This window comes from Mycetomoellerius zeteki, unplaced genomic scaffold (assembly GCF_001594055.1).
Source record: "Mycetomoellerius zeteki isolate Tzet28-1 unplaced genomic scaffold, Tzet1.0 scaffold128, whole genome shotgun sequence".
In the NCBI taxonomy this organism is placed as follows: domain Eukaryota; kingdom Metazoa; phylum Arthropoda; class Insecta; order Hymenoptera; family Formicidae; genus Mycetomoellerius; species Mycetomoellerius zeteki.
In genome coordinates this window covers 147,148-167,673 of record NW_017256212.1, presented here as the reverse complement: position 1 = coordinate 167,673, position 20,526 = coordinate 147,148, and the positions used below count along the sequence as shown (strand labels likewise).

The window sequence follows — 20,526 nt, the reverse complement described above, 5'->3', positions numbered from 1 at the left end:
CCTGAGATAGTTTAGAAAATATCACTGATAATAATAGAAATGTTGTTTGTAACAAATGGATTTTGATTACGATGAAATATCGTCCGTAGCGTAACGAGTGATGCATTTAAATATGCATCTCACATACTGTGCGTGATTGATCAAACGGTGATAGCATAATTGTACAAATTTGCGTGTAATAATAAATGATTCATTTTATCTATATAAATATTTAAATACTTAAATAAAAAGTATCGCAGATTTACGTATAAAGATTAAATAAAATTTATGAAAATAGCATAATTATGTTAGCTCTGTTAAATATAAGGTTGCTGATTGTCAGCAACGAGTCAGAGTTTATCGTGTTGAATATCGTAATACGCGTAACACACTTAATATTTCCTAATATTACCCTTTGCACTTCACCAAAGTTGCATCTATCGACAAAAATTAAGTAAAACTAAATAGTTGTTTTCGAGTCGTTATATTAAATCATGATACGGATATTGGGAACTCTTAAGTAAGGCTAATACTCTCATTTAATCGATATTACTAATATATCTCATCATTCTAATTCATAATAACTTTTTTAGAGAGATTTACTTCTAACTATAATTTATATATATATACTATATATATAACATTCTATTAAAATATTTTATAAAATGAAAAAACTGTAATAATAAAAAACAATAAAATCATTGGTTTTTAAATTTACGAACATCTTATAATTAAATATTAAAGAAGATATTTTATAAAACACTTTCAACATATAAAATAAATAAAAGGTAAAGGATATGAGAACCACTGAACTGAGATTGACACTATAAAGTGTCAAATATCGCTAAGGACTTGAATTCCAATCTCTCACAAAGGACAATAATTCTACTCGTTCTGTATCTCGTACGTTCTGCGCATATAAGAATTACAGTACGAATGACGTAACATATTATCTGATAATTGCATATAAGGTGTTTCAGAAAAAAGTGTATAGATAAATCCACTCCAAACAATTTGCATTTCTCTTTCATAACAAAAAATTATTTAAAAATATATTTAAATTTTAATTTGGTAAATATATAATTAATAACTAATATAATTCACAATTAATTTATATAATAATTTCTCCAAAAACAGTTTAATTTAACATTTTAACAACTTAATTAAATATTTTGAATAAATATAATTAACAATATTTATTATAATTAATAATAATTTGAACAGTATAATTAAATATTTTAAATAAAATTTTTTTATATTTTTTAATTAAATATTTTATTGTGCCACAATGAAATTGCAGTTAAATCGAATTTTAAACGGAAATTATCTTTTTGACAAAAAATTTAATAATTCATTCAAATAAACGAATTTTGTGTACTTTTAAGACACCTTGTATAAGTCCACGACTACTTGTGAACCGGTCGGGCCTGATGAAATCCATTTGATCTGCACCAGTCAGTCAATAAACAGAAGTTTATATCAGTAGACAAACTCACCGATTTGTATCTGTAAAGAATTAGTGCTAACTGATTTAATTGAATTTCTACGTCTAATAAATCTATTTCCAATTAAATTGGCTATGAAACTATAAATTTAAAAAATTTTTCAGATTTCTGAATAGAACCATGTCCACCGACGTGCGAGGCATTATATTATCTGGAGTTGAATTGGCCAAGTAAGTGACGTTAATTTATTTCGTGCAAGTATAATCATATTGCAAAAGAAAGAGATTATTCATTTGTTTAGATTTATCATTCATTGTCAGTGTTTGAAACAATGATATAGCAATTTAACGAGATATGTCATGAGCAAAACTAACATTGATAACAATAAAATATTAAATATTTACAAAGTTTACTAATCAAAATAAAAAACATAAAAATAATGTATTGAATAATATGTATAGAATGTTTTAAAACGAATAGCAATGTGTATGTATACAATATCATGTGTCTTTATGAGGTTATGGCATTTTAAATATGCGAACACATATTTCTACATAATAAAATATAAAAACAAAATTAATAGAGCAATAAACTCAATATAAATATTAAAATTTTACACAATTCTTTGTTATCTCTCTACTTAAAATATACATATTTAAAATATATACAAGTATATAAAAATTGCCCGCGAAATTCAAATGTCTTTAAAGTAAGATTTTAATTATATGCAATTATATTTCTTCCTTGTAATAAATAATTACAGACAATTCAATCATAAGATAGAGTTAATTCTCCCCACAAGATAAATAATATAAAAATTCATAAAAACCTTTGTATTATTAAGCTTTATGAAAATATGTAATCTAAATTTTTTTAAAAGAGAATATCTTTCTAATATTTTATAAAAATAGGCAATTTACTTGGAATTTATTTTGGTGTATCTAACAAACACACGTAATGAAACTTTATAGAGAAATCCGAGAAGGCCTAATCAAAGATGTGAACGTCTTAAAAGAACAATTACCTGATTTTACACCGGGCCTGGCTATCGTCCAGGTAGGCGCGAGAGAAGATTCGAACGTCTACATAAAAATGAAAATGAATGCAGCCCGCGAAATAGGTATCAATGTTCGTCGTTATCAGCTTCCTAACACCACAACGGAAATAGAGCTCATCAATAAAATTACCAAACTGAATAATGATCCAAATATTCATGGAATTATTGTGCAAATGCCGCTTGACAGCGTCAATAAAATCAATTCTCATCTAATCACCGATTTAGTATCACCAAATAAAGATGTTGATGGGTAAGTATATAACTATTATTTAAAATAGTATTTATCTTTTTATCTTTAGAATGTCTCTGAAATATATGTTCTTTCCCATTTGATAAAGTACATCTTATTTTGAAAATGAAAAAAGATTACACTCAAAAATTCGCATACAAATGTATGATTATTTGAGAGACACCTTGCAGTTTATAAAAGTGTGATATTAAAAATTTATAATTATTATAATATGAAAGTTAATATTTTATCTCTCAATATCTGATTTAATTACTAATCTGAATTTCATCAACTTACGATTTTAAAAAAAATTAATCTCGTATTTTGCAAAAATAATTAATTTTAATTAATACTGAAAAAATAGTATTGAAAAAAATCTCAATTTTAATATAACATGACTTTTTTTTAATTATAGATAATTATTAATTTATCATCATTGACAATATCTTGTTCATATATATGTTCGTTATTACGAAAGCGCGATATCGAAGAAGTTTTGTAATACATTTGGTGATAAACAAGAAAGAAAACAGAAATATATGCCCTTTGACATACCACTTTGATAGTAATGCATAGGAGCTAATTTGAACAAATATGTTCTGTTTTAGAGATTTATATATATAATTAGAGTGAGAAACAATATTATATATACTGTAATAATAATTTTCACAAAAATCTTTTTCCTATCATTGGCTGCGTTCAGCAGAGAAAACTAATCAGTTAGCGCTTAGTGATTCTTTAATATGATTGAGTCTTGCATTTAGTTCTTCACTGGATCTAAGAGTAGGAACCAATTATATTGAAGAATTACTAAGCGCTAACTGATTAGTTTTCTCTGCAGAACGCAACCAATGATATTCTCTTTACAAACCGTAGTATATATATATATATATAAAATTTTATTCATCCACCCATATAATTGTTTAATATTGCAGATTAAATACTATTAATGAAGGCCGAGTTGCGATCGGTGACATGTCTGGATTTTTGCCATGCACTCCAAACGGCTGTATCGAGTTAATCAAAAGGTTTGCTATCTATTTCAGCAAATTAATTTAATATTATGTAATGTAAGAAGTTTCTTTCATTATACAACTACGCGTTAAACTGAGAAAACAACTTTTAGGAGCGACGTGCCTATTGCCGGTGCTAAAGCCGTTGTTTTAGGAAGGAGCAAGATTGTTGGTACCCCTGTTGCTGAACTATTAAAATGGCATAATGCTACTGTAACAGTCTGCCATTCGAAAACAAAGAATCTCTCTGATGTCGTAAGAAATCATTTACGTTTATCATTTTTTTCTTAGTACTTGTAAAACAAAATAAAATATATAGCTGTATTACTATAAAGGCTTGTATTATTTTTTTAAATTTGTTTTAGGTGCGTGAAGCTGATATTTTGGTAGTAGGTATAGGACAACCTGAATTAGTTAAGGATGATTGGATTAAGCCGGGTGCCGTTGTCATCGATTGTGGCATCAATCTCATTCCAGGTACGAAACTTTGTTATTTATGCGATATATTTGAAAGATAAATTAATTGAATTCAAATTCATCAATGAATCTATGACTAAAATTTATCTTTGAAAATTCTGTGTGAAATGTCTTAAATAATTTTTCAGAACACCGATGTATCGTTTTTCATTAAAAAAAAAAGATCGTAACATTTGCAGTTTACTATTTTCAAACTAAAAAACATAAACATATCGCGATAACGGTACAGCAAGGCAAAATATTTATTATAGTTTTTTTTATAAATTCTTTATAATTAATATTATTACATACATATATAATTTATTATGTAAAAAAAAAAAAAAATTAAAATATTATAAGTCAGTAAATATTTTCAACTTTTTAAAGGGTAAGACTTACAAATACGAACTGTAAACATGTTTATGTTTGTATTACACATTGACGTTATCACCCTTTTTCTATTTCTCTTCTTCCGTCTTCTCCCTCATTACGATAGAAGACATTACCATATCCATGTATCTCTGATCATGAAAAAAAAAATATAGAAACAGTCGATTATTTAGTTTAAGTTCAGTCACATCCGAGTACGTGCGTCATGCACAACGCGTTAATTCCTGGGTGCGTTCCGTTTCTTGCATGATGCGCATAGAAGCATAGAAGTTCCGTTTCTTTTCATGCACACTCGCTGCATGCATGATTCAATCTACCGCCAATTGCATAACCCCGCCTTTTCCAGTGCATGAGATTGCATGAAATGCATGAAGCTCGAGCTAAGGCAGTTCATGCAGTTTATTCAACTAAAATATGTTGAATGCATATATATGCATTCAACATATTTTAGTGCGAAACTGAAATCATAGTGGTTCGGCTGGGGCGAATATTCTAAAAATCACGTAAGGGTTAAAGATAAGTAAGTAAAGTGCTCAGAATACCCAAAGTTTTTTTTTTAACATTTCATATATACATATATTATATAATATATATATATGTATATATACGGAATAATACTGGTTTTACCGAAACATTACGCGTATATAAAGTTGAAATATCAGTTTCTTCGGTTTCTTCATCGTAAGTGAACTTTCAAGTGAATCACAACTGCTTGAAGAATATAAATCTTCTTCTTTTGTCAAAAAAAAGATGTAACAGTAATTATTGAATGCATTTGTAATTCAATCAATTTTAAATTGTCGTCCATGTTCATCAATGCATGAATTCACTACGAATCCGTTCCGTTACTAAAATCGCATGGAGTGTATTAGAGAAACGGAACGTACACTCCATGCCATGCACTAAATACTCATGCGCTTCATGAAAGAAACGGAACGCACCCCCTGATAACAAACGCGTAAAGCATTTATCTCCTAAAATGAGACAATACACATGAATTAACTTATTAATTCAAATAGGTATATTATATTACAGCTAATTATAATTTTATTTTAAAATAAACTCTCTTTCTCTTTTTTTATATTTGAAATAATTTAACAAAAAACTTTGAGACATAACAAACATAATCGAACAATTTGCATAAGTCCAATAAATATCACTAAATCGTTAAGGGCGTTTCAGATCCTACAAAGAAAAGCGGACAACGTTTGGTAGGCGACGTAGCATATCAGGAAGCTGCCAAAGTAGCTTCGTATATTACACCAGTACCAGGCGGTGTTGGACCGATGACAGTCGCTATGTTAATGAAAAATACCGTGATATCCGCTCAAAGGTCGGCGGAAAAGCTCCTTAACAATCAATGGAAATTGCGAACTCTTAAACTGAATCCTGTGAAACCCGTACCGAGCGACATTGATATCTCCAGGAGTCAAGAGCCAAAATCGATCGTTGCACTAGCTGAAGAAATTGGACTACTATCGAACGAGTTTAGCCCTTACGGCAGCAAGAAAGCTAAGATCGGTCTCAGTGTGTTGCAACGACTAAAGAATAAAAAAAATGGAAAATATGTCGTGGTAGTGGGCATCACGCCAACGCCATTTGGTGAAGGAAAAAGCACAACTTCTATCGGATTGGTACAAGCACTAACAGCGCACAGAGGCAAAAATTCTGTCGTTACTCTTAGACAACCTAGCCAAGGACCTACATTCGGCGTTAAAGGAGGAGCTGCTGGAGGAGGATATTCACAGGTATGTGATAGAGAAATTTCTTCAGATAACGACAATTATCAATATTTATGAAGACATAATCATACTGTTTATTGATTCAACTGACATCGACCTTGTTGTGTAGGTAATTCCTATGGAGGAATTCAATCTTCATCTAACCGGGGATATTCATGCTGTTTCTGCCGCAAATAATCTTATGGCGGCGCAAATTGATGCACGATACTTCCACGAGTCCACTCAAAGTGATAAAGTCCTATATGATCGGCTGGTACCAACTATTAAGGGTGTCAGGAAGTTCTCAAAAATCCAGCTGAGACGATTGGAAAAGCTTGGCATCACAAAAACTGATCCAAATTCGTTAACGGAAGAAGAACAACGTCGATTTGCAAGACTTGACATCGATCAAAATAATATCACATGGACGAGAGGTGCACGATCTAAGAACTTAGGAATAATATATTCCGTGAAAAAGATATTGTATTTGCAATAACATCTTTTCTGTTATGCAGTGGTGGATATTAACGATCGATTTTTGCGGAAGATCACTATTGGTCAGAGCCCAACCGAGAAAGGCAAGATAAGAGAAACCTCATTTTGTATTTCTGTTGGATCTGAAATAATGGCAATCCTTGCATTATCAACCAGTGCCGAAGATATGAAGGAGCGGCTTGGTAATATCGTTATCGGATTTAGCAAAAGCGGCGAGCCTTTAACTGCTGAAGATCTTGTTAGTATAATTATTTAAAATTATATATGAAAAATTATCTTAATTATTCATTCGATATTATTATTTATATGAAATAGCGATTATTTTTGTTATCTATCTCGTTAAATTATATGTATTTTAATAATTTAAATTTAACCATTAAATATAAATAAAGCGTTCACAATAATCTTTACATCTTCATAATTTTGTATAACGAAAACAATTTGCAGCTTGTTTAAATATCTACTTAATCCTCAGGGTATGACAGGAGCAATGGCGATTCTGCTAAAAGATGCTATAGAACCGACACTTATGCAATCATTGGAAGGTACACCGGTAATAGTACACACTGGACCATTCGCCAATATAGCCCACGGTTGTTCATCCATTATCGGTGACGCTATTGCTCTAAAATTAGTCGGATCGAAAGGCATTGTAGTAACAGAAGCCGGATTTGGATCGGATATTGGCATGGAAAAGTTCTTTGACATCAAATGTCGTACTTCCGGATACGTACCGAATGCTGTCGTACTCGTGGCGACTATCCGAGCATTAAAAATGCACGGTGGTGGGCCGCCGGTAACGACCGGGGCACCGTTAAAAAAAGAGTATGTCGAAGAAAATGTTGAACTTGTTAGAAAAGGCTTACCAAATCTGCAAAAACACATCAGCAATGGTTTGAAATATGGCGTGCCCGTAGTTGTTGCCATCAACTCTCACAGGTGATTTTTTTTTACAATAAATAAGTAGCAAAACCTGAATAATCCGCAGTCGTAAGAATGCTAATCTGAATGTATATTACTTGTTTCGTTGAAGTTTTTGTTGTAATCCTTATTTTACTAACAGTTATTACGCGAACTAAAAGCCTTAAAGAGAGAATGTTTTACAATAGTTTTAAGAATTTTATTTCATGATGATATGACATCATCATCCTTATGTAAATTTTGTAAGCTAATATGAATTATAACATTTGAATTAATACAATCGGTCACAGATGGGTGTATTTATATTAATCTTTCAGTACCGATACTCAAGCGGAGCTAGAGCTCGTTAAGCAAGCAGCCTTGGAAAATGGTGCAACTGATGCAGTAATATGCACTCATTGGGCCGAAGGTGGGGCTGGTGCTACAGCTCTTGCGGATGCAGTAATAGCCGCTACCGAAAAAAATAGTAATTTCAAATTATTATACGATCTTGACGATAGCATCGAGGAAAAAATTAATAAGATCGCCAAAGAGATTTATGGTGCTGGTCAAGTCGTTCTCGCGGAAAAGGTGAATATTTTTATCCCATATGTATAAATTATTGCTACAAAACATTGCTAATACTATTAAAAATAATTGAAATTATGTTCTAATATAAAGTAATTTCATTAATATCATTTTTGTGTGTTTGTATCGATAATCGCACGATTTTCCTTTGATAAAATATATCTGTTATAAGAACTCTAATATGTTATGTTAAATAAAATTGACATTTTATATACTGTTATAATATAATTATTACAATATATAAAGTTTTACCACTCGTTATAGGTACAAAAAAAGATCGAACAGTATAACAATTTAGGATATAATAAATTCCCGATATGTATGGCAAAGACATCGAATTCATTAACTGGAGATCCAGCCATTAAAGGTGCGCCAACCGGTTTCACCCTCAATATTACAGATATATTCGTTTCAAACGGCGCCGAATTTATTGTTCCTATGGTGGGAGAGGTGAATGATATTTTCAATTATGCAATTAATAACAGAAATATCTACTAGGTAATTTTCATATTATTTCATTATATATTTCAGATTTTGATGATGCCAGGACTTTCGACTAGACCAAGTATTTACGATATGGATTGGAATATCGAAACAGATGAAATAGAAGGCCTATTTTAAATATAATTTTATAACTATTTTATAACTAAATTAAATGTTTATTTTTCAACGGACATTTTCGTAATATGTGATGTTAATAATTCCTCAGAAAGAAATTTTTTATATATCAATATATAATCACTAATAAATTTTTTTGTATAAGAAGCTTACATTCTTTATTATTTATGTACAGTATGGTAATACATTCTGTTAAAATATACTGTATACACATTACAAGTATACGATTTCAACAAATTTGTAACATTAATAAAAAAGTGCGAATTATTACAAGTTTTAATACAATGTACATATTTATTTCACTTTTATAATAGCACGCAATTTCGCGGATCGCGATCTCGGATTTGTTTCAATTTCTTCAGCAGTAGGTGTCAAAACATGCTTATGCATCATTTTCCATGGTATTTTTGTCAATCTTTCAAATTCGTCCTTATCAAATGTTTTACCATAATGCGCATATTTTAACGCTACGGCATTAGCTACATTATCTGTTATATTTCCAGAAATATGTCTTTTAATTATAGTATCTTCAAGCGAATGAAACGAGATCGTTATTAAACGACCAGATAGTTTCAAGTATACTTGTGCAAGAAGTATACCATAATTGATTTCATTTAATTCGTTATTGACAAAAATCCTAAGTGCTTGAAACGTTTTCGTGGCACTGTGTGAAAATCTGCCAAGACTATCTTTTCTAATTTCACCATCTAAAGTGGATTCAATTAGTTGAGCCAATTCTTTTGTCGTTTCTAATTTTCTAAACATGTATCTAGCGTCAATAATAGCACGTGCAATTTTCTTAGCATGTTTATCTTGTCCATAAACTTTTATGATACAAGCCAAATCCTCCTCTGTCGCTCTTTCCAACACATCCGCGGCAGTAAGTTGTTTCGGACAACGAAGCCCGTCCATTCTCATATCTAATGGTCCATCTTTTGATAAAGAGAAACCTCTACTTGCTGTATCAAATTGCATTGATGAGCAACCAAAATCGAACAAAATACCATCTATACTATTTTCTTTAATGTTGTATGGTTGAAGTAGCTGCGGTAACTCGGAAAATTTACCTAACAAAGGAATTACTTGTCCTGGATATCTCTGTGATAATTGCTTTGCACATTCGTATCCTAAAGGATCTCTATCTAATGCAAATATTTTTATATCTGGTAAATGTTCTAATAATTTGGTAGCATGTCCACCAGCACCAAATGTCATATCTATATACATTTTGCCTGGCGATGGAGCCATATATGTCAATACTTCTTGTGCCATAACAGGTACATGAAGATCTTGGTTAGAGCAGACATTGTATTTAAGACTACATTGCCTCACATTAATTAAACATAGTAAATTATTTTTTACTAATGTGTTTGTTCTATCAATAAAATGTTTATTCTTACCAAATTTATTTGCAAAGTATGCAAACTTAAGCCTTATCATTTCCTGTAATACTTTTTAGTGTCCAACGAAGCCTGTTAAATATTCCGTTTTCCTCTTCCAAATACTTTCGTACTTCTGGAGTCAATGCCAAATTACACTGCTCCCTGCTCAATCCACTTGCAGTGTTTAACAAAGAGCGTTTATAAAGTTGTCCATAATAATTCGATGATATCCTTTTTAAGCTTGTATAATATCGATTACACTGTTCAGGATTCGGTTGGTTAGCAGCTTCACCCTTTGAAAACGCAATTCTCAATTGGTCACGAATGTGCTGTCCCAAGTCGCTAAAAATCATCGAATCAAATAGACAGAAAACAGAGAAAAATATTAACATGTCGCGAAAGTTAATAGTGTAGTAAATTAAACGTTTTCTTTATAAATAATCATTAAAAGCTACACGTAATAAGTTACTCTAACCTAACTAATGATACATTTATCAGAAGCAAATATTGATTGACATTGTCAGTAACTAGTGATAATGACCATTACATTCAAAATAATTACATGTACGATATTTTGCTTGGCGTTATATTGTAATTACCTGCCAGCTTTGCTTTTATCCAACGGCCACGATTCCAAAAGTTTCATAAAATTTTTATAACTTCCGGCCATGATGAGAGACAGCGTACATACATGGCTGAGCTAAAGGCCATCACACATACAAAAATTTTAGTCGTAATCGCAAGGCCGTAAGCAAATCGGCCAATCATAGTCGAGCATTTTGAAACGTGAGATCGTAATTTTGATTGTGATTGGTTGATTTGCTTGCGACCTTAAGCGGGGAGCACAGACTCTTGCATAACGCATAACATGTAATGCATAAGAAAATGAACTAATCAAAGTTCTTCGTTTCCTTCCTTTCCATGAAATAAAGAACTTTGATTGGATGAATTTCTTATGCCTTATGTGTTATGCGTTATGCAAGAGTCTGTACTCCCCGCTTTATGATTACGACTAAAATTTTAGTCGTAATCGTAAGGCTGTAAGCAAATCGGCCAATCACAATCGAGCGTTTAAAAACGCGAGATCTTAATTTTGATTGTGATTGGTCGATTTGCTTGCGACCTTACGATTCCGACTAAAATTTTTGTACGTGTGATAGCCTTAAGGAGCTGCGCAGAATAAAAAAAAACAGAGAACAGAGAATAAGGTACAATTTCACGAGCTGCTCAAACCGGCCAAATATCATTCGTCAATTTTGACCACGTGATCCTTTTTGTCGCTGAAACAGCCGGTTTGAGCAGCTCGTGAAAATTTATCTTAAGGATGCAAACCCATGCAGCGGAATAGCGTAACGCGGAGCGAGAACAGAACCAATGACAAGCGTTTCACACCATCTGCAATTAATGCGGAATGCTTGCGATTAGTTCCGTTCTTGTTCCGCGTTACGCTATTCCACTGCATGGATTTGCACCCTAAAGGTACCTTTTCATGCTGACGCTCATTTTCAGCGTCAAAATAGGTCACGATCAAAATTAATGCATGATATTCGTCAATTTCTATCACGTGATTTATATTGACGTCGAAAATGAGCGTCAAGCGTCAACAAGAAAAGGCAACTTAAGGTTGCACTCAGATGGAGCGGATCTGCGGAAATGCGAAATTGGCAGAATTGACGTGATTGGTCATGAAAATGACTGATGAAGCAACGACCAATTACGTCAATTCCGCCAATTCCGAAGATCCGCTCCATTTGAGTGCGCCCTAAGAATTTCAACCTATCAGAAATCATGTATTGTGGAATACACAGTTTCTGATAGGTTGAAATTCTTATTTGCTGTTCTCTGTTCTCTGTTCCTTTTATTCTGCGCAGCCCCTAAGGCCAGAATCAGATTACGCATTGAAGATTGAGATTGAAGGTTAAAGATTGAAATTTGATCAAAATGAGGACAAAGGATTTTTATCTCCTATTGCTTTGATTGGTCAAACTTCAATCTTTCAATCTTCAATCTTAATTTTCAATGCATAGTCTGATTCTGGCTTAAGAGCTGTAGGTTCCATAACTAATTCTGAGGTCGGTATTCATAGACCGTTCTTATTTCAAGGTCATCTTAAGTAATGTTTTAAGATGCTAATATAGGCCGGTATTCATAATCGGTTCTTATTTCAAGACCGTCTTAAGTAATGTCTTATGCGGGGTCTACAATAGAAATCGTAGCGGTCGTAGAGTCTTAAGTCGTAGAAAATTAACCAATCACAATCGAATATGAAAAGAATAATCGACTATGGCCGGTATTCATAGTCGGTTCTTATTTCAAGACCGTCTTAAGTAATGTCTTAATACGCTAATGCAGCTCTCTTATTGGTTCATAACACCTCAAGGCTGAACTTGAGACGATCTTGAATATAAGAACTGACTATGAATACCGGCCTATGATTGGTCAATTTTCTATGACTTAAGACTCTACGACCGCTACGACTTCTATTGTAGACCCCGCATTAAGACGCTAATGCGACCCTCTGATTAGTTTATGACATCTTAAGACTGTACTTAAGACGGTCTTGAATATAAGATCTGACTATGAATACCGCCCATAGTCCTCTGATTGGTTCGTGACATCTTAAGACTAGAGTCCTAAGGTTTGTTCGCGTCGCAAGCTTTAACATGCTCCAACATGCTCCTACTATAGCTCTTACTCACTCCAACACGTTTAATAGAATGAGTAAGAGTTATGGTAGGAGCATATTGGAACATGTTGGAGCATGCGACACAAAGAAACCTCTATATATAAAAAGAAGCGACATCGAACCTCCACCAGATCGGTTACCTAAATACCTACCATTACTCCCTACGCCGTCATGTTTCGACCGCTCCAGTGTCGTAAACATAAACATACTCCAACCACTAACATTGTATTCCATTGATTCCGTTAACGGAGTAAGCTCTGTATTTCATTACTTTAGATCTACAATAGATATTTTAAACCTTAAGCAGTAAAAAATTGACCAATTACTTAAGGCTTATATAACGGATTAAATAATGCAAATAACTCGACGTCCACGTGTGTCTGCTGTGTAAACAGCTGCGGTCACAATATGGCTGCTTCACTTAGGAGGGGATACCCAATCAGAATGTATATCAGACTGCCAATCAGAAACTCGGACATCAATATCGCTTCTCTTTATATATAGGACTGTACTTAAGACGGTCTTAAGTATTAAGCCTTAGTCCGGATCTACAATAGGCGTTTTAACCCTTAAGCCGTAAGAAATTTACCAATTACAGTCGAATCCGAGGGGAATAATCGACTGTGATTCGTCCATTTCTTATGGCTTAAGACTTAAAACCTTATTGTAGATCCGGGGTAAAACACAATGGCTGCGTTCAGCAGAGAAAGCAACTTTGCAACTGTTGTAAAATTCTTTAATACGACTGGTTCTTGCTTTTGGTTCCTTACAGATTTAAACGTATAAACCAATCATATTGAAGAATTTTACACAGTTGCAAAGCTGCTTTCTCTGCTGAACGCAGCCATTGAAAAGCACAGGCAATAGGAACAGGGCAATAGGAATAAGAGATTTCAACTTATCAGAAAGCATCCATTTTAGTATACATGGTTTCTGATAGATTGAAATTTGTTATTTCCTGTTCCTATTGCCTATGTTTTTCATTGTGCTTTTCACTGAACGCTCAGTGAGCGATTGTAGTACTGAATGCACCCAATGTACCCATTGTGTTTCCAGCTTTAGAATCGATTATGAATACCGCTCTGAGGGCCACTGTCACCAATTGACCAATCGCATTTGTTATTTTACGATTGATACGACTAATACGCTGCGATGCGACTAATGTAGAACCAGCTTAAGACGACGGTACTGCATGGTGCTGCGCATGCGCATTGCGAATTAGGACCTCTCTACCTTTCTCTCTCGCACAGATGTTGGCTTCACGTTCAGCGCTCTATTCCTCTTCCAGTAGTATATGTTCTAAGCATGGCCTTTAGAGAATCCCGCAACAGAGGATAAAGATGTTTTTTCATGCAAAAGCTCATTTTTAGCGTCAAAGTAGGTACATGATCGAAATCGACACTTGATATTCATCAATTTTTAGGTGCGGTCGAGTTGCCATTACGAATGCTTCGAAGCATTTTTTCATTGATCAATGAGTGATATTCTTTCTTCTGATTGGTTAATCAAATGCTTCAAAACATTCGTAGCGGCAACTCGACCGCACCCTTTACCCCGAATCTGCAATAGGGTCTTAAGCCATAAGAAATGAGCGAATCACAGTCGATTATTCCCTTCGAATTCGATTATAATTGGTCAATTTCTTACGGTTTATGGCTTAAAACACCTATTGTAGATCCGGACTTATCACGTAATCTGTTTTGACGCTAAAAATGCGTCGAGCGTCTTGTCAGCATGAAAAGACATCTTAATACGAATACAAATACGAAAACCTGAGAGCGGCCGTCCTGACCTTTTTCGCGTGATGCTTGGAAAGCTCTCGTACGCTAGCGACACCAATATCTATTTAATGCGGGGTCTACAATAAAAGTCGTAACGGTCGTAGAGTCTTAAGATGTAGAAGATTGACCAATCACAGTTGATTATTCTTTTCATATTCGACTGTGATTGGTCAATTTTCTACAACTGAAGACCCTACGACCGTTACAACTTCTATTGTAGACCTCGCATTATAGAACGCGAACTACGTATCATATAATGCATCGTCTACAATATGCGAAGTAAGCTTGATTTAAGAAGTAGGAGTAAGAAATTAACCAATCACAGTCGATTGTGAAAAGAATAATTGACTGTGATTGATCAATTTCTTAGGCCCAGTTCCACAACTCACGGTTAACTTTTAACCGAGGTTCAACTTGTTTCTCATCTCTTTCCAATTCTAAAATTGGAAAGGGACAATGAATAAGTTCAACCTCGGTTAACCGTGAGTTGTGGAACTGGGCCTTACTCTTACTTCTTAAGTCCGGATCTACAATAGGTGTTTTAAGACTTAAGCCGTAAGAAACTGACCAATTATAGTTGAATCCGAGGGGAATAATCGACTGTGAGTCGCCCATTTCTTATGGCTTAAGGCTTAAAACTCTATTGTAAATTCGGGATAACAAGCTTATTTCACATATTGTAGACAACGCATTAGTTACACTGGTGATAAAGTCGAAAAATTGATGTGGTGCAAGTCTCATCATCTAAATCGAAAATTGATATTGAGCTTGAATCCGGCTATATCCACAAATTATAGATATAAAAACTATAAAATTGCAACACTTTTTTTAATGAGTTTCGGAATACAATTTACTCACTGAGCGGTTCGACCATTGTCCGCTTCAACAGACTCAACTGTTGCGGAGCGGATCCGTGATCGCTCGCTGCTATTGATGTATTCTTTTAAATCATCCAATAGCAGCGAGCGCTCGCGAATCCGCTCCTCAGGCTGCGTTCGGAAATATCACCCGAGTACCTCCGTGTATCATTTTATCCTTGTTGTTCACCCAATGTTAAATAAGGATAAGATGATCACGAAGCACCCGGGTGATATTTCCGAACGCAGCCCAACAATTGAATCTGCTGAACGCGACCATTGTCGATTAATTTAAGTAGTTGGTGAAAGAGGTTCTTAACCTATATGATCATTGAACATTTCAGCATTTTAAAGAAAAGAATAGTGCATTTGAGAAAATAGTAATTCAAAATACAATTTTATTTGTAAGAATATTTTATGTGGAATCTGTAATATTCTTAAAACGGTATACTTTAAAACGGTATGCTTTAAAACTAATGAGTTATAATATAGGTATGATATATTTGGTTCAATTTGATATTATGTCCGTTTCTACCAATATATGTTAATTTCAATCTCGGTTCAAATAATTCTTTATTTTTTTCTAGTTTTTAGAATTAGAAAAAGATGAAGTATTAGTTGAACCATGATTGAAGTTAAAGGTTTGTTTGCGTCGCAAGCTCCAACGTATTCCAACATGCTCCTACCATAGCTCCTACTCACTCTATTAAGCGCGTTGGAGTAAGAGCTATGGTAGGAGCATATTGGAACATGTTAGAGCATGCGACACGAACAAACCTTAATATACATTGGTAATAAATCGTTTTATCAAAAATTATGTTTCTTCGCGTTGCTTGCACTTTTTGCACTCGGCGTCTTTGCTTTCTCTTTAATGTCCAAATATATTCCTTTTTGTGTAGTTATAATTATCAAGATTTACAAAATTAATAAATTTAAAAGAAAGGGGTGTGAGCCAAGCTGGGTGTTTTTTTGCTTTAATTAAGAAATATATAAACTATACATGCAATAACAAACGTCTCGACTTCTATCTGTTATTTTCAATGTTTAAATTTACAGTTAAATTAATAAATGCTGTACATATTGTTAAAAATGGAAATAACAGTACTGTTATTTCCATTTTTATCAAAATGTACCATATTAATTTAACTGTAAATTTAAACATTGAGAATACAAAATAGAGGTTAAAACGTTTGTTATTGTATAGTATCTATACTGTATCTTTACTGAAGATGGCCTAATCGAAACGTCTATACATATGTATATTAAATTATAAAATTATTTGTCACTGAAATTGTGCGACTGTGTTCAATGCCCTTTATTATTATTGTTTTTGATATTATAGCCACTAAAACTATTTATATTTACTTGTACAGTTTGTATGTTTATTAATATAGAGCAAAAACATCCAACTTGGCTTGTACTCCTTTCTTTCATATTTATTAATTTTTAAAATTTTTGTGCCTTAGTATCTATATATAATTTTTCTCTTTTTTACTAGGTCACGTTCTCGAAAAAAGTTTATTGATATCAATATGAGAATGTTGTATCTTTCAAAAATATAAAATTATTTTTGAAAACATTAAGAAATCTTCATATAATTTATAGAAATATCTAAAATGGAATGTGATACATGCCGTCTATGTGGTATTAAATTTGAGTTTGAACATTTGAAACATATCTTTGATGAAGTAACTAATTTGGCACAAATAATAAATGAGACTTTACCAATTAAGGTATGCTAATTAATTAACTATTAAATAAGTTTTAAGTAATTTACCATAAAATATTACTGTATGTTCAATTTTTTACAGGTTTCACAAGATGATCATTTCAAATATATATGTTTAGACTGTTATGATAAAGTTATCAATCATTATGATTTTATTCAAAATATATTAGCACACTCGAAGGAAAGTGAGACAAGAACTGTCCCTTTCTTTGAAGCCAATAAAAATGAGAAATTGGAAGATGTACTGATTTCTAAGTTACACAGTGATGTGATATATCCCTGTCCGAATTGTAATAAAGATTTAATAATCTTAATAAACAATCCTTCAGATAGTAGTCATACATTTCAAGTTACATTGGCTCTTGTGAATCAAATAGAACAATCCCAAGAAAATAGTCAAATATCTGATGATACAGAAGAGTTTAATGTCTGTACACGGAAATCGAGGGCACAAGATAAATTATATGAATTATCATTGAACTGTGATATTATCAATGAGAATACAACAAATGATAATAAATGTGATATCAAGAGGAAACATGATAGCTCACAAAAAATTGATGTATCATATGAACTGAAAACAGGTATAAAGAGGAAGATTCAACAAAGTACTTCTACAAAAACATTTAATCCTACTAAGATGCAAAAATTAGAAGCAAAATTAGATACAATGGAACAAAATTCTAATGAATTAGACAGTGATTACAGTAAATTAAATGTAACTGACTTAATAACATTTCAACCGGACAATGATGTGGAATGTTTTAATGAAGAAATGAAAAATGAAGAGGAATCTAGTACAGGAGACGTGATGGAAAAGAAATATCTTGACAATAATCTTGGTAAATCAGAAATAATTCAAATAAAATTAAATGTAAAAGAACAAAATGACTCAAATAGTAATTATGATAGGTCAAATATAACTGGCTTGATGACATTCCAGCCAGAAAATGATAACGTGGAATACATCACTGATGATAAAGAAATTGACAACATAACGGTCATAACGAAAATGGAAGAAGACTGTGTCAACGAAAATGATACAAATGACATCAACATTTCAAAAAATAATGTAAAACAAGAATGCAATTTGTGTGGAGCTCGTTATATTTTACAAGAAAAATATGAGTTTCACATGGAGAGACACAAATTAAACAAAATAGATAAATACGTTTGTACAAAATGCGATAAAGAAACTAAAAATGAAAACTTGTTGTGGGATCACTACCTTCACATGCACAAAACCGCAATACGGTACCTTTGCTTGAAATGTAAAAAAGTATTCATGAAAAAACCATATTTAATTGCGCATCAGAAAACGTGCAAACTCTCTGGTAACGAAACAGTGCTAAATATTAAAACAGATGTGGATAACAAACTGAAGATTATTAAAAAACTGAAACAAAAATGCAAAGTCTGCAGAAAATTGATAAAAGGTGTAGATCCTAACGCTATTAACGATGAAGTAATGTGCGCTTCCTGTAAAATAAAAGGAATTTCGCAGCGACAATATTACTGTGCAAAGTGCAATAAACACTTTATGCGTCAGGAAAGACTCGAGTTCCACAAGATGCGACATAATGAGAATATGGACGAGTTTATCTGCAGCACGTGCGGTAAGGATTTCAGTGGGGAAAATTCTTTGTACGAACATTATCTCTTTGTGCATAAGGGATTTAGACCACATATTTGCGAAATATGCGGTAAGTCATTTCAGCTGAAGGTGCGATTGAAGGAACATCATCGAAAACATACTGGTGAGATGCCTTATCAATGTGAAGTATGCGGCCTGCGATGTAGGACTATACATGCATTAAAATTCCACAAGAAGTCTCATTTCTCCAATCGCCACATTTGCGATATATGTGGCAAATCGTTCCTTAAGAAGCAGAATTGGAATGAACATCTAGAGAAACACTGGAAGAAAGACAAGAACATATCACTTCCGCGAATATTTACGTGTCCTGTGTGCAACGATGATTTGCCGACCTTCCGTATGTTAAAGAATCACATGATTGGAATTCATAAGCTTGACCGTCAAGATCCCCTAATAATTAATCAAAAACCATTGTACGAATGTAACGAGTGTCAAGAAAAATTCAAACATCAAATGTCGCTCAAGTCGCACAAGGAAAAAGTGCACGAAGGCAAAATTATACCTCTTATATTTCAGTGTGATATATGCAAAATTGTATGCAAAGCCAAACGATTGCTAATAAAGCATATTCAGAAAGAGCACAACGACAATAAATGTCAGCAGTGTGGTAAAAAATTCACAGATAAAAAAGATCTTGATCATCACGTTTCATTACACAATAGTAAGAAGCTGTTGGCATGCAAGTACTCTGACAAACAAAGGGATGCTAGGAACTTACATCACCATAAATACATGAACGTTTACCAGTGCAGAGATTGCAACGAATCATTCGCTAATTATGCTAGCCACTTAATTCATCGCAAAAAGATGCACAAACCCGAGAACGCAATCCATCCAGAACGCAAAATTAAATGCAACAATACGCAACAAATTAGAATTCATCTGGACAAACATTTCAGCGAAAAATTGAGTAAATTAGATTCCAAGTAATATTATAGATTATATAAAATAATGTATCGATGTTATTGATATATTGATACCGATTTTTAATCTATATGCATAATTTACATAATTCTTAATCGCATGCAGCTGCACCAAACAAATAGCTCTTATTCTATAACTCTTAATGATAATATCAGTGTTGTTACATTGCTGCACATATAACACAATACAACACAGGTTCCTTCCCACGAAAAATTCAAAAAGGTTCTGAAAATAGGTGTAAAAAAATATACCCGTGTTTCGGCGTTTTATCAGATCAAGTGGTTAACGTTTTTTATACAGCCATTTATCGTATTTGTTTCATAATGGCCTTTTACAATTATTCTAAATCATATAATTTTTTTTTAATAAATTGACGTTTTTTCATGTGAAATTATGCGATGAGTCCGAATAAAAAAAAATGATTTAATTTTATGAGATTTATTTTGCCATTTCAGCAAATGATAACAATAAGCGCACACAACTTTTGGCACGTATCACAAATTCGGTATATACGTCACAAGAAAATAGACTTCAAATCCCACCGCAATATTTTTTGTAATATTTCACATATTGCTTGCAAGTGCAAATAAACCACATACATAAAAATTATTTCGATTGA

The 20,526-nt window shown here is 32.9% G+C and overlaps 3 protein-coding genes across 4 annotated transcripts; 2 read left to right on the top strand and 1 right to left on the bottom strand.

Annotated features, from left to right (window-relative positions):
• Nucleotides 1-1,409: 1,409 nt before the first annotated feature.
• Nucleotides 1,410-8,943, top strand: pug (pug C-1-tetrahydrofolate synthase, cytoplasmic). 2 transcript variants are annotated; one of them, XM_018461800.1, is made up of 13 exons: nt 1,410-1,487; nt 1,589-1,654; nt 2,396-2,731; nt 3,646-3,738; nt 3,837-3,978; nt 4,089-4,200; nt 5,752-6,317; nt 6,421-6,724; nt 6,806-7,023; nt 7,261-7,724; nt 8,024-8,276; nt 8,538-8,723; nt 8,805-8,943. In XM_018461800.1, exons 2-13 carry the CDS (start codon nt 1,605-1,607, stop codon nt 8,892-8,894), a joined length of 2,814 nt encoding a protein of 937 aa, XP_018317302.1. In that variant the 5' UTR covers nt 1,410-1,487; nt 1,589-1,604; the 3' UTR covers nt 8,895-8,943. The 2 variants fall into 2 exon arrangements, with proteins under 2 accessions (XP_018317302.1, XP_018317301.1); XM_018461799.1 differs by having other exon boundaries at nt 1,412-1,654.
• Nucleotides 8,944-9,100: 157 nt separating this feature from the next.
• On the bottom strand, nt 9,101-10,956 carry LOC108731456 (probable methyltransferase-like protein 15 homolog). The gene is made up of 2 exons (XM_018461801.1): nt 10,873-10,956; nt 9,101-10,615 (listed from the first exon to the last, which is right to left on the bottom strand). The coding sequence occupies exon 2, from the start codon at nt 10,329-10,331 to the stop codon at nt 9,186-9,188; it is 1,146 nt and encodes a 381-aa protein (XP_018317303.1). The 5' UTR covers nt 10,332-10,615; nt 10,873-10,956; the 3' UTR covers nt 9,101-9,185.
• Nucleotides 10,957-17,213: 6,257 nt separating this feature from the next.
• On the top strand, nt 17,214-19,927 carry LOC108731430 (zinc finger protein 175). The gene is made up of 2 exons (XM_018461763.1): nt 17,214-17,330; nt 17,409-19,927. Exons 1-2 carry the CDS (start codon nt 17,214-17,216, stop codon nt 19,911-19,913), a joined length of 2,622 nt encoding a protein of 873 aa, XP_018317265.1. The 3' UTR covers nt 19,914-19,927.
• Nucleotides 19,928-20,526: the final 599 nt, after the last annotated feature.

What these genes read in the sequence shown, in the direction of transcription:
- pug (XM_018461800.1), top strand. Translation starts at nt 1,605, where the DNA reads ATGTCCACCGACGTGCGAGGCATTATATTATCTGGAGTTGAATTGGCC. An exon ending in TCTGGAGTTGAATTGGCCAA is followed by an intron (nt 1,655 to 2,395) that starts GTAAGTGACGTT and finishes GAAACTTTATAG; the next exon opens with AGAAATCCGAGAAGGCCTAA. An exon ending in TGGCATCAATCTCATTCCAG is followed by an intron (nt 4,201 to 5,751) that starts GTACGAAACTTT and finishes AGGGCGTTTCAG; the next exon opens with ATCCTACAAAGAAAAGCGGA.
- LOC108731456 (XM_018461801.1), bottom strand. Translation starts at nt 10,331, where the DNA reads ATGATAAGGCTTAAGTTTGCATACTTTGCAAATAAATTTGGTAAGAAT.
- LOC108731430 (XM_018461763.1), top strand. Translation starts at nt 17,214, where the DNA reads ATGGAATGTGATACATGCCGTCTATGTGGTATTAAATTTGAGTTTGAA. An exon ending in ATGAGACTTTACCAATTAAG is followed by an intron (nt 17,331 to 17,408) that starts GTATGCTAATTA and finishes AATTTTTTACAG; the next exon opens with GTTTCACAAGATGATCATTT.